The 24,122-nt window shown below is 36.5% G+C and overlaps 3 protein-coding genes across 3 annotated transcripts in view; all 3 read right to left on the reverse strand.

Annotated features, from left to right (window-relative positions):
• The window catches only part of lnpa (limb and neural patterns a), an 11,910-nt gene extending 5,743 nt beyond the window's left edge, over positions 1-6,167 (reverse strand). Inside the window, exons 1-8 of the mRNA XM_059499524.1 lie at positions 6,038-6,167; positions 4,966-5,007; positions 3,849-4,036; positions 3,646-3,704; positions 3,488-3,528; positions 1,664-1,747; positions 1,528-1,579; positions 853-1,038 (exon numbers count right to left, since the gene is read on the reverse strand). Of these exons, the coding sequence (XP_059355507.1) occupies positions 853-1,038; positions 1,528-1,579; positions 1,664-1,747; positions 3,488-3,528; positions 3,646-3,704; positions 3,849-4,036; positions 4,966-5,007; positions 6,038-6,064 (679 nt within the window). The 5' untranslated portion in view covers positions 6,065-6,167. The remainder of the gene's footprint in view (positions 1-852; positions 1,039-1,527; positions 1,580-1,663; positions 1,748-3,487; positions 3,529-3,645; positions 3,705-3,848; positions 4,037-4,965; positions 5,008-6,037) is intronic.
• Positions 1-24,122, reverse strand: part of atp5mc3a (ATP synthase membrane subunit c locus 3a) — a 330,629-nt gene that overhangs the window by 173,465 nt on the left and 133,042 nt on the right. The gene's annotated exons all lie outside the window — the stretch shown is intronic.
• Positions 15,193-19,508, reverse strand: evx2 (even-skipped homeobox 2). Its single transcript, XM_059499310.1, has 3 exons — positions 18,761-19,508; positions 17,994-18,232; positions 15,193-17,461 (listed from the first exon to the last, which is right to left on the reverse strand). Exons 1-3 carry the CDS (start codon positions 19,161-19,163, stop codon positions 16,853-16,855), a joined length of 1,251 nt encoding a protein of 416 aa, XP_059355293.1. The 5' UTR covers positions 19,164-19,508; the 3' UTR covers positions 15,193-16,852.

Consider the following 24,122-nt stretch of genomic DNA (forward strand, 5'->3'; position numbering starts at 1 on the left):
ATTCACGCCAGACGCTCTAGGCAACATTTTGACGTTATTCACGTAATACTTATATTTGAAGATATCAGATGCAAAAGCTTTTAAGTGATGTTTGAAACTTTCTTCTAAAATGAGCATTTAAATCAGGCGCTATGTGTAGGTTCAGTAATTTCACTTTAATGGCAATGAATATGTATTTTTAATTACCACTGAAGTAAAAAAGCCAAACATAATATAGGAGCCTGAGAAAAATTCTAATTTTAGAAGAAAAGTTAAGACCATTTAGAAAAATGTTTTTATAAAACAGAGACTGGAGTGGCTCTAGTGTTTTGTAGTATTATTTATACCAATATCATTATATGACCAATTACTTTTACATTTTCAGCTTTCATTTGAATTTTGATTTATCGTGTTAGTCATTTTGTTATGTGCTTTTTTTTCAGCTTTAATAATTTTAGTTCCTCAACTTAATATCAGTAAGTTGTCCATGCAACAATTTCAGCTTTATTCTTTAATTATGATATTTACATTTTTTTTTTTTTACAATTTAATTTTAATTAACAACCAGATATTTTTGTCTGTTTATTTCTGACCCAATTCTGATTGCAATGTGTGCTCTGATAGTTTTACTTTGATTTTAGGCAAATGTAGCAGGTAAATCAGCTACAAAAGAAAAAACACATGCATGCAAAAAAAATAAAAATAAAAATTGGCATCAACCACTCATACCCCTCTGATTTTAAGGGTAATGTCAGGACTATGACTGGTCAGTTTTGTCCCTTAAACAACAACAACAACATTACAGATCTGTGATGAAAAACCATTAACAGCCCTTCTATGACTAGTAAAGCCAATGAGGGACATGAGACGCACCCATCACTGCTCCAGGCGTCCCAGCCGGGGTTCCTGGCCTCCGGATCAGACCATGTGGGGTTGATGTAGACAGACCTTTTTCAGGTGGCCCTCCCGGGGCAGAAAGTGGAGTGGGGGGGGCCGAGGGGCCAGGAACGGGTGGAGGACGTCCAGTAGGGCGAGGGGTCACATGCCGCTGACGCAGCTCTGAGAAGGAAATGACATGATTCTGACAGTGAGATATGAAACCAGATAAGCTGAAGTCTACACCTGGGGTTGATAACCCCCACAGCCCCAGTTGGGGTGATCAAGAAACAGGAAATTTACTTAACACAGAAACCTGCCATTTCAAAGTCGACTCTGATGTCGCTGGCTTTTCTTTCACTAGCAGGAATTATTTATTTATTCACTTTTTAATGCCATGCCAGCATCAAGGCTATTTTCATGGCGATTTCTGAATAAATTAGCAAAAGGTTCTAAAAGACGTTTCAGATATTTTCACACTAGACAAAAATTCTAAAATGCTTTTCTGGTGATACATTTTTAAATTTCATCAGCAGGAAAGAACACGTATTAAAGATGCTACAACAAGTTATTACATTCCGATGACAGTCTGGGGAAAAAAAAAAATCATAAGAATGACATGAACATGGGTCAACTGTGAGTTGATGAGAGGGAACAGATTTGATTGCTCACCTTGGCCTTGTCTTGGAGTCGCAGGAGGGCCAATGGGTTGAGCCTCTATCTCCTTCAGAGAAAACCAAGAAAAAAACTTCAATATTTGCACAATTAATGGAGTCATTTGTAGATTTAATTATAATAAGGTACTTACAAGCTTTTTCTTAGAGTCGAGGTCGAATCGCTCCAGAATCAGCTTAGCATTTTTGTAGGTTTCAGTTTCCATGACCTGTTCAAGCTGTTTGAGAAAACATTACAATCACATAATCACAATTACATCAAACAGTGATACCAACTGGTTGGCATTAATACTGAAGACACGCATTGTTATGATTTTTTTAATCATAACAATTTATAAAAATCCATCAGTTCAAGTCAAATGAAGGAACTAGACCTGCTGCTTATATCTGTGCTTAAAAGCTGAAAAAGTCTTCTGTTTAGTTTTATTTTAAAACTCCATTTCAGGGAAAAGAGCAAATAGTGCTAATTATTTAACTTTAATGAATAGAATAATTACAAGCCTTACTGCGATAATGGGGAGTGTGAAAATCCATCAGCTGTAATTATTGAAAGTTATTAGACATGACAGTGGATGACAAGCAATTGCTCAGATTTATTTCCTCCCATCACTAAACACTGTTCATTTAAAGACAAGTCGTTAGCCAAGCACTTTACCAAGTAAAGTCTCTTTGCCAATTACCCGCCGTCTTCATTGATTTCAGATTTATAAGGAGCAGAAATTATCTCTTTCTCTCACTGACAGCAGAGGGCCACAATATGATGAAAGGAAAACAGGATGTTGTTGTGCTAACATTAGCACTAGTGGTCGACCGATATATCGCAAAGGCAGATATATCGGCCGATATTTGGCCTTTTTCAAATATCGGCACCAAACGATAGGTTTTTCTGTTTGGCCAATGTCTTCGAAGCGGGACTTTTATTTTGACGGCAGTGCCTGAGTACACACAGTGCTCACACTCTCTCTCTTGTTCACCGTCATCTTTAACAGTTCTGTCGAGACACGGATAGAAGTCTGTCTAATAAACCGATTATTTATCCGATTACTTTGTTTAACGGTTAAACAAAGAAATGAATGTATACAGAAAGTGTTGTATTGCTTTTATATCAAGCATATTAGTAATAGAAATGCAAACATTATAATACTTTCTCGTTTGCTGTCAGCATTAAGCAAAAATGCATTTATATAATTTAAACAATCAACGAATGACTAATGAACATTTAATTTCACAAACCTTGCAAACTTAGTCGAATCCAGCTGTGAGATCGTGTGAAGTGTGCATTTTTATCCAGCATTTTATCCATACATGTTCTCTGCGTGACGGTCTGTCCGTATGAATTTAATGCTTTACACTTGTGATTTCAAATTATACTGTCCTTTATGAATTTGCCCCCTGTCATTTTTATGTCATTTTCACTCTGTGCTGTGTGTAAAATGAGTGTTACCCTGGCTTTATTTGAAAAATCTGATTCAAACATCCCAGAATACTGAGTGACCCGTTGGTTACAGTGTTTACTTTCTTTTTAATTATATTTTTATTAAATATTTATTTATTTGTGAAAAATACTGTCATCTAAAGTATAAGCATGTTTATTTTACACATTTATTTTTTAATCCATTGTCAAACGATTTCAAATTTCTTAAGTATTAATAATAATTAAAAAAAAAGAATAATAATAATATCGGCTTTATATCTTTATATCACACCCCCCCCCCCCCCCCCCCTCCAAGATATCGGCATCGGCTGTCAAAAAACACATATCGGTTGACCACTAATTAACATATGACTAACCAGCTCACAGGGGAAGATGGGAGCACACGGACTGCGAGAAATTACAAACTCGCTCATATTAAAAGATCCTAACATATAAGAGAGAGTGCCTCTATACACCTGTGAAAACAGACAAAAAAAAAACAGGAAGTGACATTCAAAGACATACACTGCTACTGATTACTCACTATGTTCTTTTTCTCTGCTCTCAGCTCTTCTAATTTTTCATCTAAGATGCAAAAAATAAAAAGAACAGAAAAATGAATGCGTAGATACGATGAACACCACTGGCTCATCATAACATAGTGACCTCATAATGAAAACAAGTTCAGTAAGAATCTCTTACTGTTTCTCTCGGTTCGTTTGTTGTATAAAACAATCAGCAGTTTCCTCAGCAGCCAAACTCTGCAAACCGGAAAAGCAACTCATTTATAAAGTCATCATGATCATTTGGATATTCATGCATTGCATATCAAAAGATTCAAGTAACTTCAAATTCATACAATGTGCCATCAGTCTGAATTCAAAAACTGAACTGAAAGTACTTACAACAGAGGAAATAGCAGGAATGGTGACGCCACTATTAATTTTCCTATCATCCGCTCTGGGATGTACCACACATAGACGACTGTACAGGCGATCAAATACAGCAGGGCCGAGTACAGCAGCAGTCTGTAAACCCATAACTTCAGCTGCTTCTGGTTCTTCTCTCTGTATTCCTCAAGGGCCTGGATATCCTGAGGGAGATCAATTAAAACACTCCATAAAACCCCACAAGGCCAGGAATTAGTGAGTGGCATTCAAACAGCAGTAGAAAAAACACTCGCATATTAAGTATAATTCATGTTCAATCACATTTCTACCAAAATTACAACAAAAATAACACATGATGTCTTTAAAACTGTATCTGGTATTGAATACTAAGCCTAAAGTTCAAACATATTTCAGAAAAATGGCAATTAATAAAACTGTGTGCATGCAAAAGCTATCAGTAGAACATTCAGGCGTATGTTTCAGCAGGATCAGGTCAAATAAAAGCATGCATGACGGCTTAAGGACATCGAATTAAAGTAAAAATGTAAAATATCCTGCAGCATACAGAAAGTATGAAAGGAAAAGTTGTTTTGTCTAAACTCGAATCAAATCCCCATGACCTAAATACCTAAGGCAGAACTTGAGAGACAGATGAGAGGCTCTAATCAGAACCTGCAGAAATGTAATTTAACTGCGTACTGATCTAATCTGGTCAAGACACACCAGGTCAAACGTGTTTAAATCACTTTTTGAAGTCACATTAGACATCTTTGGTTCTAAACAGTAAATATACAACCAAGTTATTTGCACAACACTCAAACTCTGAGATATGGCAACTGAACAGACCTCTCTCAGTGAAGTAGTACTGTATAATCCCCTTCTTAAAATATCTAATTACTGTCACACAGTGCCTTTCTGCAGCAGACATTTGTGTCTGTCTGTAACCTTGTGTTATTCTGAATCACAACTGAACCTAAATAACAGAATTAAAAAATAATAATAAATAAATAAATACATACACCAGGTCAAATTATTCCCATGGCCTAAATGCAAAAGGACACCTTCAGTGTTAGAAAAGTATAACAGACTGAATGAGTGAAGTCAGGAAATGGTTGAAAGTGCAGTTTTATACCTTATCAAGACCCTCCAAGACCTCCACGGTGGTAGGCTTTGCCTATGGATGGATACAGTACAGTTAGCAACAATAAAGCGAGCTGGTAGGAGGTACAGATGTTCACAATTGGGACGTTTCTCTATTTAGATTTCTACAGTATATAGCAGGGGTGATGAACGCCGGTCCTGGAGAGCCACAGTTCAGCCACAGTTCAGCTCCAACCCTAATTAAATCTCACCCAGAGTAACCCCTTCAGACATTGATTAGCTTGTTCAGGTGTGTTTGATTTAGGGTTGAAGCAAAACTCTGCAGGACTGCGGTTCTTCAGGACTGACGTTCACCACCCCGGTATATAGCATGTTACATTAATATCAAATCACACTCTTAATTATGAAACTATTGAAGGAATAGTTCACCCAAAATATAGAAATCGCTGTAGATTTACTCATCATCATGCCATGCAAGACTAGCATTACGTCACTTGTTCACCAATGGATGCTCTGCAGTGAATGGGTGCCGTCAGAATGAGAGTCCAAACAGCGGACAAAAACTTCTTGTGAAAATCAAGCATCGAAAGCAGTCCATAAAAGATATGATCAAATACGTCTGTGGATTTGGATGTGATTTTGATGGACATTTTCACTGAAGGAAGCGTTATTATAGATTATAGACAGTTTAAATTTAAAACACCTTCTTAACAATATATTTGTTTCTTACAAACATGCAGCTTTTTCCTTCAAGACTACTCGGATTATTGTGATGTTTTTATCAGCTGTTTGGACTCTCATTCTGACGGCACCCATTCACTGCAAAGCATCCATTGCTGAGCAAGTGATACAATGATACATCTCTACAAATCTGATGAAGAAACAAACATCTTGGATGGCCTTGGGGTGAGTAAAATTTCAGTTAATTTTCAGTTTTGGGTGATATATTCCTTTAAGGCTTTGTAGCATTCAAGAAAGACAACAGTACACCATACGTGACATTTCTATCAATCCACTTTAAAATCAAATTGCAGATGTTAACGTTAATACTGCATACAGCAGAAGTGTACATCCTACAGGTTGAGTGAATGAAGCACGTTTACCCTCCAGCGAGACACCACAGCCCCCATCTTGTGAGGACAGTCCTTCTCTCCAAGCCTGGGATCTGTTTCTCCTGTTGTCCACACCGACACCTGTTCACAAATAAAGGCAACCGTTTCATTCAACAATAACAATACTTAAGACACAAACAAGATTATGATCGATTTTTCCCACTTGGGAAAACACATGGATTAGATGAGAATGGATTATAAAACCTAAGTAGGCTTTTATTCGAAAACATTTGGGTGCTTAAGTCACATTTATTAGAAATGTGCATGTCTTCAAACAAATGCTGCTTGAGTTTTTTTCTCAAAACCAAATTAATTTTCTGATCCATTTGATTTTTAATAGTAATCAAACTCACACGTGTTGATTATCATATTAGCCACGAATGTTTCAATACCATTTGTCTTCGTATATCTATTGCTTAGTCATTTTAAACCAAACAAACGTATTTTTCGACAAATGCTTTGCTTGAAGAGTGCATTTGTGCGGTCTTTCTTTACAAAAAATACCACACAAATTTAAATTTTGTTTTCTGTTGCAATGACAGCTGACATTCAGAAATTATGACATGCAATGCATGTGCAAGCGCTTCCAGATCCCACTGTATCTCACTCATGCAGGGTTAGATGCAGGAGTGACATCAAACATCTTCACAGCTCACACAAAACCTGGAGGCTCTGGAAAGTAACAAGACACTCCTCTATTTTAAACTGCAGAGTCCTCCAGGGCTCAGAGAGTGTTTGATAGTGGTGAGAAAACCCGCTGGAAGCACCAATGAAAGTCAGTTTATTTATAACTTTATTCAGCCTCACCTTTCCAGCTTGGAATGCGGTTTAATATCTAAATTAAACTCTTATATTCCAGGAAAATTCAGGTCTAATGTGATTTAATCTACTAACATTAATTTACTTTTAAAAAATGACTCGCCCTATATTTTTGAAACCATGATAATCAAGAAACTTCACGAGTCAACAATGTTATTCTGTCAGCAAAAACATTGCGCTTTATATGTTTTAGCATAGCATATATTTTCCGACAGATTATGTTTCCTTAAGCTATAGTATCAGGAGTACTTTAACGTTCAATGCAGACCTAAAAAGCCTCACTTTGAGAAAGCCTAGCCCGCTGCTGTCAGCTGATACATAGGACGAGATTAGACGCCGTGTTGTGCTCTCTGACACGACACGCACGCCCTGTTATACAGCGTTATTGTGCATAAACACGCCGAAAACAAACACAACAAACGATCAATGAGGATGCCTTACCCCTGAAAAAAAGATATTATCCAGAAGAGACTCGCGTTATTATTTTTGTACTTCCACAGCCTACGTCATCAAACTGTTCCCACAAGCCCGCGCGGCACGGACCTCCTCCACTTGACTGCTCTGTCACGTGATCGAGCACTCGCTCTCTCTCAAAGCGCGGGAAAATAGAATGAACCTCACGCCGTGCTTCTGCAGAGTTTACGTCACGGCGGAAACAAGAGATTTCAAAAAGTTATACGCTATATATATATATATATGCTTATATTGAGTGTTTTGAATTAAATGATACTATAATAATACTATAACAGTGTTACTGTATTTGTAAACGTTACATTGCTGTAAATGCTAATAGAAAATGTGCTAATATAAAATGTTACATTCACATTTCCTACATAATTCATGTTTATTTAAAATAGTGACATTAAAATAATAGTAGCTTGTAATCAATTTTAAAAATATACTTGAATGAATGACCAATCAGTAACAAACTTGGTATGAATAGATTTTTATGCTATTGACAGTACCAGTAATTGGCTTTGTGCCATACATGACACCAGTTTACTCGGATTAAGGTAATGGGACAGTAGGCCACAATTTACATATATTATTCTGATTATTGCTTATGCATATTACTGCAGTACATGTAAACTGGCAAAGACACACAAAACAGACAACTGTAATCCACTACTTTATGACTTATATGTCTTTTATTTATTTATTTATTTATTTTTATAGCAGACCTACTTTCTGGAGAAAAGTAGAACTAGAAAGGTCTGCTTGAGGTGGTGAAATGTACATTGCAAATTTGTGATGAGCAGTTTGGTTATTTTTTATGTAGCTGAAGAAAATTTGCCTATATATACTAGGTTTGTCAATTCCATTAATTCCCATTCCAAAAAATAAAATAAAAAAGGCTTGAATGTAAATATATATGATGGTTGTCTTTGTTTAGGTGCTGTATAATATGATGAGGAGAAATTGGTATGTCCTTGTAGAGAAACAAAGCATATAGGGCATATTAAAGGCTATTTCAAAATCATCTTACCCTCAAATGTAGTTTTTCTGATGTAACTATATAAATATGCCTATTTAGGTTCAGTTTATATATATATATATATATATATATATATATATATATATATATATATATATATATATATATATATATATATATATATATATATATATATACACACAAATAAGGCACACTTTTATGTTAACATATATATAAAATGTACACAGTAAACAGTGGTAACCTGCCATTGTTTCATTAAGAAATTATTTCTTCCTAACACTTAAATTAAGTTTTGTTGGTGTAACCTAATGTCTGTTGTTCTTGTTCTGTTTTTGGTTGATTCTGTGATGTAACATAATATTTTTAACTTCAAATGAATGAAGCACATTTTAGGTCATTATTTCTGTCAGCTGCTCAGAGCTGACAAAAATAGAAACTTATAGAGGGTTAGAATGTGCATACCTTTACTGTTGAATAGTAATTACATTACAGGATTATTGGTTAATCCATTTATTTATTTATTTTCTGATGTTTAAGTAGTGCATGGTCTCTGTCATGCATTGATTTATTCATTTTTACAATATCCCAGTATTTGTCATTAATTTGGCTAAATGGATGTCTTAAACTGTCCTGAAATGTAATAAAAGCTATATCATCCCATTCAGCACTTTACAAAGTACTGATCTGAAATTTTATTTTAAAATAAAAAGGTAGCTATCAGTGAATATTACATAAGACCATTTCAAGACTTCATGTTAAAAAAGCAACGACAAATATTTTGTGAGAAACCTGCCAGTGCTTCTGATGATTGGTGCTCTCTCTTCGGAATCTGATAACTCTGAAATGGAGAGAGGATGGGGCATTCAGTATGAAATCTAGAGCTAGCATGAGTGCTATAAGGACCATACTGCCTCAGCTGGAATAGTCAGATCAGCACCATGGACAGCAACTGTACTCATAAATGTATAACTTTCACAACAAGGTGTGAGTAGATTAAATCCAGTGCACAGTGTATTTAGACAATGAGGAGCTTCAGCATATATATGGCTGTAAGTTAATAATGCGTCTTACGTGAGTTACTGGAACCAGTTGTACAACATGTTTCTATGTCACTGGATCAAGTTAACATGATCTAAAAACAAGACATTGATTATTATGCTATAGAGAAGATATGGGGGTCAGCTGAAACTAAAAACTGTTTGGTTGCCAAATTTATTAAGTAAATGTAAATTAAACGGTAAGTAAATTAATTTTCCTTTTCTGGTGAACTATTCCTGTAAGATACACTAACATTGTGGAGCCACACACAATAATTTTTTTGGCTTGCGCATTTGTACAAGCTTAGGTTATTATCCTCTGGTAGTGGGGGTTGCAGTATACCATTTGTCCCCACAATACATAAAATCTATAAAAGATACATTGTGTCATTTTTGTTATGTCAATTTGTTTCTTAAATCATCACTGAGTAGTGTTTAATACTAAAATATGTCATTGTAAATGAGCTGCAGCATCTTTGTTAAGATATTATCTTTAATAAAATTATTATCGTAAATTAAACACACTGATAGCAGATTGAAAATACACCCACACACACACACACACACACACACTTTGTCCTTTTTTGAAAGATGCCGCATCAGAAGTATGTTGTATTGTATAGGCAATGGGACTCTATTTTTCTATTTTCTATTGCCTATTACAGAGTTCAAATATACAGTTATTACTGTAGTTTGACTCAACCCCATTGCACTTTGTAATGCCTTCAAAAAGTTATTTATTTGATGTGACTAATTAAAGCTGATTCAGACATCTCAGATTCAATATCAGTATTTTCTCTAATAGGGTGTTTTTTTTCTATATGAATATTGATTTAAATTGTGTGATATAAAGCATTTGGTCATTTCACTTTGAAGCAAAACTAAATCCCCTGGAAATCTGCAAAAATGATCATGTATTGTAAATATCTGTGAACTATGTGAGTATTTACATCATTGACCACTGTCAATGGGACTTATTTAAAGCAAGAGACTGCTCTCTCTGTTTCAGTAAGATGGAAACTAACAGCGAGACTGACAGACTGCTCATGAGTTAGCGCGCAAAGCTGCTGCACTTCTTGTGGAGTAACAGCTGTCAAGAACATTACAGTGCAACAATATCTCTACGTGTTTAATATAACGAGGCGCGAGTATAGGGCACAATAATTATATTATTTCTTAGAAATCCGATAAATCCGCCAAAGTGTGATGTCATTTCAGGCAGGCAAAATGATTCGCAAGTAGCCAATCAAGCCTCAGTGGGACACCTGGGCCGGGTGTCACGATAACGATTGGTCAGCGCTAAAGAACGTTTACGAGTAATTTTACGATCGTTCGTTATTGTTTCACCTGCGTTTCCCAAAAATCCACGTAAAGCAATCGCTCGTAGTTGTGCTTTAAGTGCTATTTAGGAGTCGCTATCCGTTTATCAAGTGCTGAAATGTCACGTTATAGAATGGCTCTTAATTGTAGTACACAATCGTTTATTGACGTTAACCAAGTGCTGCGTTCCAGACAGACAACTTGGATATAATAACCATAATACAGTACAATATTATATTATATTATAGTTTATAGTATTATACTTTACATAATAATATATACTATATTTTATATACAGTATAGAGAGAGAGTCCGGTGTCCGGGTCCAATACATAGCTGGCTTTCGTGCACTTCAGCAAGTCATTGACGCATTTTCTTTTCACCAGTCTTTGAAGCATTTCCTACATTACTTCTTTTATTAGTTTTTTTTTTTCAGTCATTTAATTTAGCTGTGTATTTCTATTTTTTCTTCCCTTTTTAATTATTTCATTTATATATTAATAAGAAAATAAAGAAAACGAGTCATTATGTGTACAATAAAGTACAATCAAGGGCTTTACGATTACTCCAGAGCACTCGTAGATCTACGATGATTTTCAAGTGCTACTTAAGTTACATTCTTTTGGGAAAAAGACCGTAATATTAATATCAGTCGTACGATCGTTTTTACAAAGCTTTTGGGAAACACAGCCCAGGGCTGAGTTTTCCAAAAGCTTCGTAATCCTAAGAAGTTCGTATAAACGATCGTACGACTGATCTTAATATTACGGTCTGTTTCCCAAAAGAATCATCGTAAATCATCGAAAATCAATTGAAAATCATCGAAGATCTACGGGTGCTCTGGAGTAATCATAAAGCCCCAAGTGCATCGTAAGAAGACAGATTTATTTGGTCACCTGCAGGACAATCGGCAGATTACACCTTTAACTTGATTCAAGTGCAAAGTGATTATAATATAAGGATTTGATTGCACTTTATTTTACACTTTATTACTCGGTTTTATTAATTTATAAATTAAATAAAAAAATGTAATAAACATCTAATTGAAATGACTGGACAAAAAAATTAATAAAATAGTAAATGTAGGAAATATGCTTCAAAGACTGGTGAAAAAAAAAATCTGTCAATGACTTGTGACAATGACGAAAAAAGCCATGTATTGGACCCGGAAATGACGTCTCTCTCTCTCTCTCTCTCTCTCTCTCTCTCTCTCTCTCTCTCTCTCTCTCTCTCTCTCTCTATAAAGCATATTATAAAGTATTATGTAAAGTATAATATTATACACTATAATATAATAGTTAGTATTATATCCGAATTGTCTGGAATGCAGCATTAGGTTAACATTTCAATAAACGAGCGTGTTTATTGAAATACTACAAATTTCAGCACTTGACAATTGGACAGCGACTAAGTAGCACTTAAAGCACAGCTACTTGCAATTGTGTTACGTGCATTTCTGGGAAACTCGAAAGGCACCTGAAAGAATAACGAACGCTTGTAAAATTACTTGTAGAAAACACTCTTAAGCTCTTAGATCAATCGTTATCGAACTTTGGGTCACAAATGGACTAACCCAACTTTTGGGTTAAAAATACAATTTAAAAAATTTACTCAACGGTTTGGGTTAGTACATATTTTACTCAAAGTTGGGTTGAAAAACCCCAGCTTTTTATAAGAGTGAAACTCGTTCACTAAGCTATTCATTTGAAATTTTCGTCACTCAGACAAAGGGTTGAGTTTATGGTTAATTAATTCAAGTAAGACGGAATGTGTTTACGGTACGTGTGTTTGTCTGTCATAAGGTTAAACGGAAAAAGGAAAACAATAGGCGTCAGCGTTTTCTGCACATAAGATGCATTCAAAATCCTTTCCCGAATGTGCCAGGTGACATTAACGTTATGATGTATAGGTGTACTTGCCATAAATGCACGTTGAATTGGAGAATGCCCTCTGTTGGTGTTCGAGAGTCAGAGCTATTGAGGTGAGTACTGATGATGTTAACATGTTTCACACTGCGACCGAGTACGCTGAAAATATACTCTGGCAAAATGTGATATAATTAACGTGTTATTTCAGTAAACTATTATGTTTTGACTCCCATTTTCTCCTGCAAACCAGACCTCCTCATTGGCAGCTTATAGCAAACAGACAGCTCAGCCGTTAAAGCAAGTGAAGGCAATTTTCAAGGATAATTGCGAACATGTTTTAATACATATGCATGAAAAACATTTTGCTTTTTGAGGGAGAGGGAGTGACTTAACGTGCTTATGCAGTTGATTGAGGGGATGACCTGCTATTCAAAATGTTATTTGAGAACTATCAAAATGTGCAGACTTGCAAATTGCCCAGCTTGTATCTGAATTACTACCCCATTCATCATCATTATGGGTTGATAAGTTAATTTAACCATTTCATTCTGCCTTAATGAGCTATAGTTAAATTAATGTCACATAATATATGAAAGCAACATTTGAACAGAAGCGTTCATTTGAGACAAACAAGGGTGGCCGTGGTTTCATTTGATGCATAAATCTCCTCATCACAGCCGTTGCTTCTGTTGCCACGAACCTTTTCCCTTCTGTTCCCTGTGTTTTCTTTAATGGTGTCAACAAAACAAAGCGCATAATAAAGCTTTGTTGAAGACTAGCCGTTGACGCAATGTAATAAACTCAATAGACGCACCATTGTTGGGTGTATTTTGCAATTAAATCATGTTCGGTTTCTTCTCATTTTTTTCCCACTGTATTTTTGTACGCATACCATTCACTGAAAACTAAATTATGACAGCATATGGTGATCTATAACGCAGTAGGCTATCACCCAGATCTAATATACAGGGCGCTGTAATAGTTCGCATGTCGAACTGAGTATCCTTTTGGTTTGGTTCCATCCCATCAACTGGATAGGATTGGGATCACCCTCGCCCTGCCTATAGTCTTCCCCGAGAATAATCAAATCTGACAGCTTTGGGTCGGCATTTACCAAAGTCTTCTAGTCGATTAAAAACTACGACCTGCCTTTATGGCACCTAATAATATAGCAAGGGTCTCGTCATTTCATTGAGATTTTAGCGCACATGTTCAGTTGCGCGCACTGTTTTCCACTCGCCAGACGTGTTTGTGAAGTTCCACCTTAAAACAACAGTCTTTTGGCCCCACGTTCTCCCTGTAGTTCGGATTTTGTCCTCCCCGCAGCAGCTGTCACCTCGCATTACTCGCAGTCAGTTAAATGAAACATTATTCTAAACATATGCATCGTAATCAGTTCGGTCACACTTACAAGAACACGCGTTAATAAGGCAATCAATCACAGTGGAACAAGCGAGTTGTTCTGCAACAGCTCATAAACAGTGTGTAATGAAGAATTGGAGGTTAGCATGACACGCGCTGATCAGATAATCAATGTCAAAGATGCGATGAATGTCAGTAAATGTAGTTTTTTATGTCGTTTCTATAAAATCTTCAATTTACTACAAGCAGTTCAATTACCCAGAAAATACAGTCAATTAAATGGGCGTGATTGGACAGTAGCGTGAGGATCATCGATCTTTGCATTTCTATCTTGGTGGTGGACATTTAATTTGGGGTTTCTATTAGCACCGACATAAAGAAAAAATAAAATATATTAAACAAGCCGCAGATTTATTTTCTTGTCAAAAGCAATTCGGCTAAGGTGACAGACAGTTTGTTGCATTTTATGATGAATTCTTTTTTCAGTCTTTGCACATTGGATACAAAACTGATGGCGTTATTGTGGCCAGTGTTTTTCTGCCCTCTGTCTTCTCCAGTTTGCCTCTCCATCTATCTCAATGCTTTTGTTGTATGGGTTGTAACCCTCGCCTTGGTAAAGAGCATAACGAAACATGGCGATACATCACACTTGCTGTGCCTCTAATCCCATTTCTTTAATGGGGACGTTCAAAAAGAAAGCAACTTATCTCAAAGTCCCCTGGGAATATGCCGGTATATATTTAACCAGGCTGCAATTAACGACGGTATCAGCTTGTATCATTTAGAGGTAATGTAAAAATAATGGTAAATTATAAGGCCAGAATGACCCGTGATCGCAGACTCCATATTCCCTATAGTTTTAGTGTCGTTTTAATTAATGCCAGTCTCACTTTCTCACAAAAAAAAAAAAAAAAAAAAAAAAGTGGTAACAGAGCAGGAACGCTTCACACTATTTGATTTTTTCTTTTTCATTGATATATTGATTTTGAAAAGAAGATAAAAATATAAAAAGACCTCCGTGGATTTAAATTTACCTTTTCAAAATGTACTATAAAAAAAAATGGATTTACGTGTATTTAGGCTATTATTGTTTACGGAACAAAACACTTAGAAATTAGAAATGTAAGTAATATAAAGGTGTGTGAAGTGGACATTTGTGAATGAAACGTTGTAGGCCACATATGTTACATTGATTTTGAACTTGCTCGCCTTTTAATGCTTTCAGTTCAAACTGCAATTAGCCATTTGCAACGTGCACAATGATAACGATATAAAAATTTGCGTTTTAAATATTTATTTTCCAAGAACAACACCATCAATAAATAACATAATATACATTTCTATATTGCACATTTTTCTCAAGTGAAAATATGAAAATTCATAAAGTCGGCAATATGTAAAATACAGAGACGTAATGTACAGAGTCGTGTATCACGGCAACCCTTGGGAGAGGAGCAAAACACTGGGATTTTAGTATTGTCCTTTATTGAACAGACGGCAGCCAGCCCCGCGCAAAAACTCAGTAATAAAAGAATAATAAATAATTAAAAAAAATCAGTTTGTTTTCTTTTTCCATTTGAAATGAAAACAGCAACGTAATGTACTTTATATACAATGAGTGATTTCAACATAATTTCAGGCCTAATGTTTATTTATTTTTAATCGTTCTAGTCTGGCGAATTAATGTCAGATTTAGGACCTAAAACAATGGTGTATTCCTAAAATTAAATAAATATCCAGCCAGTCACTGAATTAAAAAATAAATGATTAAAAAATAAAAATAAAGAGGGTAAAATCTATGAAGCTAATAATTTCGAATGAAGGTCAGAATTTTAGTTTAATACAATTTAAAAGTGATTATGCATTATGACAAAATATCTCACCATTTGATCTGTACAAGTGCTAGTTTGCTATTTTTAAAATGTGGTTTTATGTAAGGCAGAATTCCGCCTTCCGTGGAAAAAAAATGTATGCAGACAGAAATGCATGAGCAATTTGTCTGAAGTTTGGGGTTGTGTGGATAATCCCATTATATTGTGAGTGAAGAGTCTCTACTGAGAGTATTATGGAAATATCGGTTTGGATTTAATGAGACTGCTCGCGTCAGCGGAACATCTCTGAGAGAAACTCTACCCAGGCCCACCAAGGTCCCAAAAACAAGATTGGAAATAGGACTCGGTGGAAAGGGGATTTTTTTTTCTTTCTTTTCTTTTTTTTTAAATAATAAAAAAAAAATTCTCAGGTAACGAATACCACGTTTAATACTGTACAATCTACACACCAAGAACAATGCGAAATGCTCAAGGTCTTTTATCTATCTTGTCTAATGACTTCCCACAGCGGGTTGTTATGCTTTGACAGCGAGTCTCAGAACGGGAACTTTCTTACATTTCCACATTCAAAGGAGGTCCATCAAGGTACATGATTGGCAATTTTCGTCATAATCTTCACATTATTAACAGCAGAATTGACATTGTAGCAGTAGTGCAGGTTTTATGCGCCACACTCCTAGATCAGGGAGTATCCCTCAAGCAGCAGCACTTTAACAGCACTGGTCCTTTAACCGAAGCTAAAGTGGCACAACCAGTGTATATTCTCTTTACTGTGGTCCAGTCTAATCGAAAATAATATTTGCATACAATTGTAATTAATAAATAATAATAATAATAAATAAGGACAAATAAAATTATTACTACAATAATAATAAAGCTACTCATATAAGAAAAATAATAATGTAATTTTAGCTCATTCTATAACGCACTGTTTTAATACCGTGTGTTGCAACATATTTAAAAGGCCTTCGATTTCGTGTATTTTAAATATTTTTCTTAATATAATTCTGGGCGTAACAGGCCTTACTAGAATGAAAATGCTGTCCCTCAATTTAAAAATAATAATAATAAATGCATGTGCTTCAAATGAAGGGGTGCATGCCAGCACTAAGCTATCTATTTAGCGCGCTTTCTTCTCTCTGGTCCGGTGAGGGCACCGCGGTTTTGCTGAGAACTGCTGCCGAGTATGGCAAAAATCCGCTCTCGGACCTCTGGCCGGACGCCGTGCAGGTGAAATCAGAGCTGGTGCTCCTGGAGCCGAGTGCGCTGGCGGCCTGACTGCTGTGGCAGCTGAGACATGAGCACGGCCCGGTAGCTGAAGGCGCACTGACTGCTGCAGCGGCCGCCGCCGCCGCCGCTGCCGCCGCCGCCGAGCTGTTCAAACCTGCCGGTGACTGGTATAGTCCTGGATGCCGGAAACTACACAACAGCTCTGGGCGCGAATATGGATGAGAAAGCGCACGGAAAGTATCAAGGGGACGAATAGAGGTAGCAAAAGGTGAAGAAGCGGCTCCTGAGGCGGCTGCCGCGGCAGCTGCTGCCGTGACACCGACATGGGGGTAATAGTGTAGTGGCATGTGGGAATGAAAAGGGTAAGGCAGACTTCCGGTGGCGGCCGCGTGCGTCATCATATAGGTGTAGAAGCTGGGATCGGCGGGATGTGGCCAGGACATGGCGAGCCGCTGCCGCTTGTCCTTCATTCGTCGATTCTGAAACCACACCTACACGCATCCACAGAAATACACAGGTAACAATTAGGGATGAGGTGAACAGTGGCGAGAGACGAGAACAAAACAATTAAACTCTACCGTTTAGCATGGCCAAACAACCTCAGGACCTGTGCATTTTGAATAGTTTTTGCAGAGCTTTTAGGTTAAGCTTTATGATCAGAGGATAATTTGTGTCCTTTACGAATCGACCAATAATTTTTTTTATGTACCCCCTTTGGGCTTGTTTTTGTGGTTGATATGTAACGTGAGCACAGGTGAAATGAGGCAGGTTTGCATCAGCCAAAATAAAATAACAGATTTTGTTGATGTGAACAGACTGCACGTTCTCTGTAAACAGTATTTAGAATTCATTTTTAGAGTATACGTAATGGCCATTATGCAATTGCATTGTTTTGTTTTGTTTTAGTAATCTATGCTGATGGCTGTGAAAGGTTAATATTAGCTAAACATTTTATAAACATTACAAATTAGCAAATATATATTTGATCTACTCTGGGAAAAATAATCAAAATCAGACCAATACCTTTATTGTTGTTTCGGGTAAGTTTAATGCAGCGGCCAGTTCACACCTCCTGGGTCTTGAGACGTAGTTTTCCCTGTAAAATTCTTTCTCCAGTCTTCCAATTTGTTCTCGGGTGAACGCAGTCCGGTATCTCCTCACCTGATCCGCGTTCGAGCTGCTGGAGTTACTGATGGAGCCGTTCATATTCGACAGAGACGATGAACTTGTATTTGAAGTTCCTGAATTACTGTCGGAAAAACCTAAATCGGATAATGGAAGACATAAAAGACAAATGCGTAAATATTTTAAACATGCATATTTTATCACGCTGATTTGTAAGCTACATTAAAATAAAATACACAAGCACGTAAAATAATATCCGTGGTTGTATTTATAAATGTATAAGTGCAATTCAGCTGAAATATGTTGGGATTACATTTAACTTTTTTTTTTTCTCAGAAAATCAAAATGACTTTAAGCCAAAAATAAAATACAAACGCATTCACCGATTTGCATAAATTTAACACTGCAAAATTCACATAACGGGACACACAATGCAATCACATATGATTTTAATTCGTCTAAGGCAAGGGTAAAATACTTGCAAAGCTTACAAAAAAGTATTTGGGAAATGCTACCATAAACAACGTATGAAAACATGCATTTGAAAAATAATATAAAACAAATTCCAATGAGGGCTATATTTGGAACTTTGTGATGCCGATTCAAATTAGCATTTGAACAAACGTATAAACGACTCGATCAAAGTTTCAATGCAAATAGTTTACCTTTGCTATTGTTTTCCTTCTGTTGGCAGAGACTGCTCGGTGAGCGATGAGACGGGCAACCCACTTCCACATCGCTGTTCATATCGGAGTCAGGAGAAACTTCAGGGTACAGGTTTATTTTCTTCCTGTTTTCGGAGGATGAAACCTCTGTGGAGGAGGTATTGTCGCTGTGGTGGTTTCCGAATAAGCTGTCGATTTCGAATTTGCCTTTGGTGGGAATATCCCCGAGATTACCGTGCAGCGAGGCTGAAGTTATTCTCGGACTGAGTCGACCTGCGTGCTGAGAATTTTCCAGGGCCTCAAGCACCGCGTTCCCGGCCGAGTCAGAGAGCCTCTTTCCTGCCACTGGACTGTGTAGTCCCCTTTCCATCAGAATCATTTCTTTTCTTATCCTCTCCATCATGAAGTCGTGCAGAAAAAATCCAAAGTCCCAGGGCTGGTGCTCCGATGACTGGTGGCGGATCTAATCCGCATTCAGCTCAGCTGCCGCCTCTAAATAATATAACACCTTTATGAGCTGGAAGCTAAAAACAGAGGAATGCCAGTGTGGGCAACGAATGACTGCTCAAAATGACCCGCACATCCTCTCTGCTCCAGAAAGTCATTCATCAAAAAGTGGTTTGCGCCTTCGTCGTTAAAGGTGCGCGTGACGCGGTTCGAATGATCATTTATTGTAACAGGTTTATAAGCAAATAAATAGGAGAGAGACTGTCATCGGTTGATAGAGTCGGCCCTTGATCGACCAGACGCGTATATCTAGGTGCAGAGAGAGAGAAGAAGTGAGGAAAGCAGCTTCTGATCTGACTCTGTTTTAGATGGCTCCTGGGGTTGGCCTCTGGGGTGAAATTGACAGTCTGATTAATAAAATGAGCGCGGCAACATTTCCCTCTTCATTTAGGAATATCATTATGCTTTGATTCTCTATTGTTCCTTCCTTCTGTTCTGCCTCTCCCTCTCTCTGAGCTGTATCTTTTTTCTTTCTCTGTCGATTATTTCACACAGACGTTTTCGAATGAGAGGCATTAGTTAAAGATTTTTTTGCATTCAATTAGAAGATCCCGTTGTGAATATGGTTGTTCGTTACAAAAGAACGATATTGGGCGCATTCAATTTAGTGACCATTTTTAAACGCCGCGGTTTTCTTATTTATTGGAGAAAGACTATAATTCATTATATTTTGCGTTTCCAAAATATAATCTTATAGGCTATAGATATTTTTTAATTTTTGTTGGTTGAATTATTTATTTACTTTATTGCTAGTCGTCTTCTAATACCTTTATTGTTTATGCATTTTAGCCTTGGCTACTGCTAAAATCTCTAGATGCATTATTTTCGTCAATCGATGGCATCCTCATTTCACCACATCGCATAGAGTTAAAACTGACTAATCACCCTCAATGACAAATTTCGTTTATTAAATTCCTGTTTACCTGTTTAATTAAGCAAAATTATGTGATGACACACGAAAAACCTTTTAATTCGTTCTACACCTATATTCACAGATATAAACTGATGTCGACTTTACGTTTTATTGCTACACAATTATAGTATGCAGATATGAATACTGTTTAGGGATTATAATTGTGATCAGTGCCAGTCTAGATCGCTGATCACACTTAAACACGTAAGAAATCTAATATGTAAAATGACTCAATATTTTACCCAATAACGTTTCTCACAATAGCCTATGTCGACTATAGACTCTTAGCACACGTGTTAAACGCTGTAAAATAGGTAATAAAAAAGGTTTAATATGTGATGCTGAGTCTGTAGTCTGCGCTCTCAAATCAAGTGTTAACGTGGGGCGTAAGCGGCTCTTTAAGACGAGGTTAAGTTATCCTCTTCAAGGAGAGAGAGAAGGGGAGCGTGATAGGGACGCGCGTTTTGCGTTCTTTGGCGCCCTCGCCAGCTTTTTTACAGATAATACAACAACTTGAATTCAGTTAGTTCACCCCCTGCATTTAGTACAACAGAATAAACACACCAACCCATTTCTACCTTGTAATAATAATATAAGATAGTTATTGTGACATCTGTACAATCCAATGACAGACAAATGAAACCAGCAAAAGGGACACAAAACTAAACTAGATTAACGTCGTAGAGTAGAAGCCTCTAAAACATGCAGTCTACAAAAAGAGTGTTTGGTAAAATTCTCAGTTTTCGTATTTTCTTGTACAAGCTTTTCAAAAAGCTCCAATGTCTAAGTAAAAACGCTCGCAAATAAACAGCAGCATTGGATTACAAAAGCTTGAGCGCATTTCCGTTTGCTCTAGCAGTTAAGGACACAAACGGTATTAACGTATTGCATAACAAACTGCAACTAGTAAATATATGCTAAAATCTGTAAACGACTCGTTATGAATAACGGGACGCACTAATCCCGTCGTGTCGGAGGACTCTTGTTCAATTAAATTGTTAACCGAAAAAATGACTAATTGTGTCAACATTAGCCTAACACATATGCATGCCCGTATGCTTTTCTTTCGTCTGTGGAACACGAAAGAAGATATGAAATATGTTTCAACTATTTTATTGTCTAAACAGTAAAAGGCAGTGTTACTCAAAAAAAAAACACAAAAAACCTTTACTGTAGCTATATCTTTTGGAATGACATGAGGGTGATAGTTGAGAAGGATTATTTATTTCTTTTTTTCAAGTCAAGACCATTTAATTTATCCACTTCTCACAATATATATCATTTCAATGTAACTTTTCAAAAAATAAAAAAATAAATAAACTGCAGTACTGATGTCCCAAAAAGTCCTCAGCAGTTTAATTAAAATATATCTCATCTGGCTTGACAAAATATATTTAATGCTAATAGTCAGTCATATATGCATGTCATATTTGTTGGGTCAACTAAGTAGATGTACATTCACAGTCAATGTGAAACTTAAAGTTAGGCTACTTACCGAAATTGTAAAATGATGATTAAGTTCCAACACAAAAACAACTCGCATGAAGAATGCAAGATAGAAATAGAAATGCTCATGGGTGTTTAATTATTATTATTATTATTTGTTTAATTTTTTTTTTTTTTACAATTTTACAGTATACGCTTATGAAATAACAAAACACACCTGTCATCCACACCTGACATTCATTTTGAAATGAAAAATATCCCTGATGAAGCAGCTGCAACAAAGTTGAAAATCCTATATAATGCTTTAGACAAATCTTGATGCGTCGTCTATAGTACTTGCCGGTTGCAAGTTTATTCGTTATCAGCATAGTTTATCAATTCAGTGTTTTCCAAAACCATAGTGCCGAAAAAGCAAGCGCCATCGCAATCTTTTTGAAACTACAGGTCTCTATAGTGTGGCAAAATAGGCAAAATAGGCTGTGTTTCTCAAAAACATTGTAGGATGTAGATGTAGATGAGTGCTCCTGGAGAAATAGAGTGCGCTTGTAAGGACACAGACAGACACGTGCAGCCACCTTCGGGACAACTGCAAAATTACACCTAATCTTAATACACTTATGGTTAATATGTGATTACATGTATTAATAGTATATTTACTCTAAATTATTAATTAAAATGTTTTCTTAATCTATAAATAATTAAATACATATTAATTCATTATTCTAGTACACTTTTTTCCTGTTTAACACTGCTTTGACACAATTAAAACCTGCTTTGACACAATTTGTAGGCTATTGTAAGCGTTTAACAAACATACCCGTGGAAAGTACTGATTTGTGTAGACATAGCCTTGCACTATAACAACATATACATACAATAGAGAGAATGTGAGAGAACATGGGTGGAAACGTCAGCTGCCAAGCATTGCCATATATTAATCATATCTTGGCCTGCCAAAACGCGTCTTTCCATTACATCTTTATCCTGATCAAAAGCACCTACCTAGGCCTACCAAGACCCATGCTCAGCATGGATGCCATTTATTTTGGGTCGTAAAGAGCACACCACAGCACGACTTGTAAATGTCATCTTCTACTAAGATCTTTAATGCGTACTCCGTAGCCGCCTATTTAGTATAATTTTCATTGCCAAATCACTTTTGTCTTGTCCAAATACCCACACTTGCAGTCTTGACCACTTGAGAGTTAAGTTAAGCGAAAGACTTCAAAACGCCAAAGTGCAGGGCCCTTAACGCACACTAAATCCACACTACCTTGAAAACCCCTCCGGAGTGCTATTCGTGGCTTAGTGTTTCCCACCATGCATCATGTTTTGGAATAAATCGTGAGATTTTTGCAGAGACCTTAGGCTACTATTACATATAATTTGATAGAAAAACACTGTTGAGCAAAGATGAGCAGTGGTGCTATTTATTTTGAACAACATTTGCAAATGCCTTTCATCCCTTAATTAGAAGCACCGCAGCTTAAATTGTGTCATCTGTTATAGGGACTACCGAACAGATATTTAGAAGTTGATTTTAAGATGCAATGTTTTTAAAATGAAAATAAAGCTATGCAAATACTTCAATTTTTACAACACTACAAGTGTGTCCCATTAGGTAATGAAAAGTTCTGCACACACTTGTGGTCTTCATCCTCACTTGAACACTTTGGCCAAATACGGGACATTTCAAGATTCAAGATTTTATTCATCACATGCACAATAATATAGAGAATATATAACCACTAGTGAAATGTGTGAAATGTTCATAAATATAGGTATCAAAGAATGAAATAAAAGTAAACAATAAAAAATATTAGAATAAAATATAAATACAATGTATACTGTAGACCTTAATATAGAATAGAAAATAAAATGTGCATTAAATTATACTGTGATCTTAAATATTAAGATACACAGGAATGTACAAGAGGCGAATGTGCAAACAGGTTGTGACACTCTCAATACATCAATTTGAGGTAGAGAATGGTGAATATCTTACTGATTATTAAGTGGAGACATGTAGATGTTGGCCAAGTTTGAGTTTAGGATCCTGATGGCCTGGGGGACAAAACTCCTCCCAAGTCTCTCAGTTTTTACCATTAGGCTACGTAAGTGCTTGCCAGATGGCAGCAAAGTGAAAAGACAGTTACTAAGGTGGTTGGAGTCCTTGATGATTTTAACAGCTCTGCTTTTTCAGCATTTGAGGTAGATGTCCTGGAGAGAGGGGAGAGCACACCCTGAGATGCACTCAGCTAAGCGCACAACTCTCTGCAGGGAGTTGTTGAACCCCATCCACTTGTCATATAAGTAGTCAAGTGGTCAAGTGCAAAGACCCCAAGTGTGGGTATTTGGACAAGGGAAAACTCTTCTTCTGCCCATTCATTGAATTAGATTTAGCTTTAGATCATGTGCTGTTATCACGGCGCTACTGTTGCACAAAAGGGTGAGATTGGTGGCACAGTAGCACAAGAAGGATTGAAAACCAATTTA

This window comes from Carassius carassius, chromosome 19 (genome assembly GCF_963082965.1).
Source record: "Carassius carassius chromosome 19, fCarCar2.1, whole genome shotgun sequence".
NCBI lineage: Eukaryota > Metazoa > Chordata > Actinopteri > Cypriniformes > Cyprinidae > Carassius > Carassius carassius.

Coding starts and splice junctions, on each gene's coding strand:
- evx2 (XM_059499310.1), bottom strand. CDS start 19,163: ATGATGGAGAGGATAAGAAAAGAAATGATTCTGATGGAAAGGGGACTA. Junction 18,233..18,760: donor GAAGGAAAACAATAGCAAAG/GTAAACTATTTG, acceptor TATCCGATTTAG/GTTTTTCCGACAGTAATTCA. Junction 17,462..17,993: donor TACCCGAAACAACAATAAAG/GTATTGGTCTGA, acceptor GGATGCGTGTAG/GTGTGGTTTCAGAATCGACG.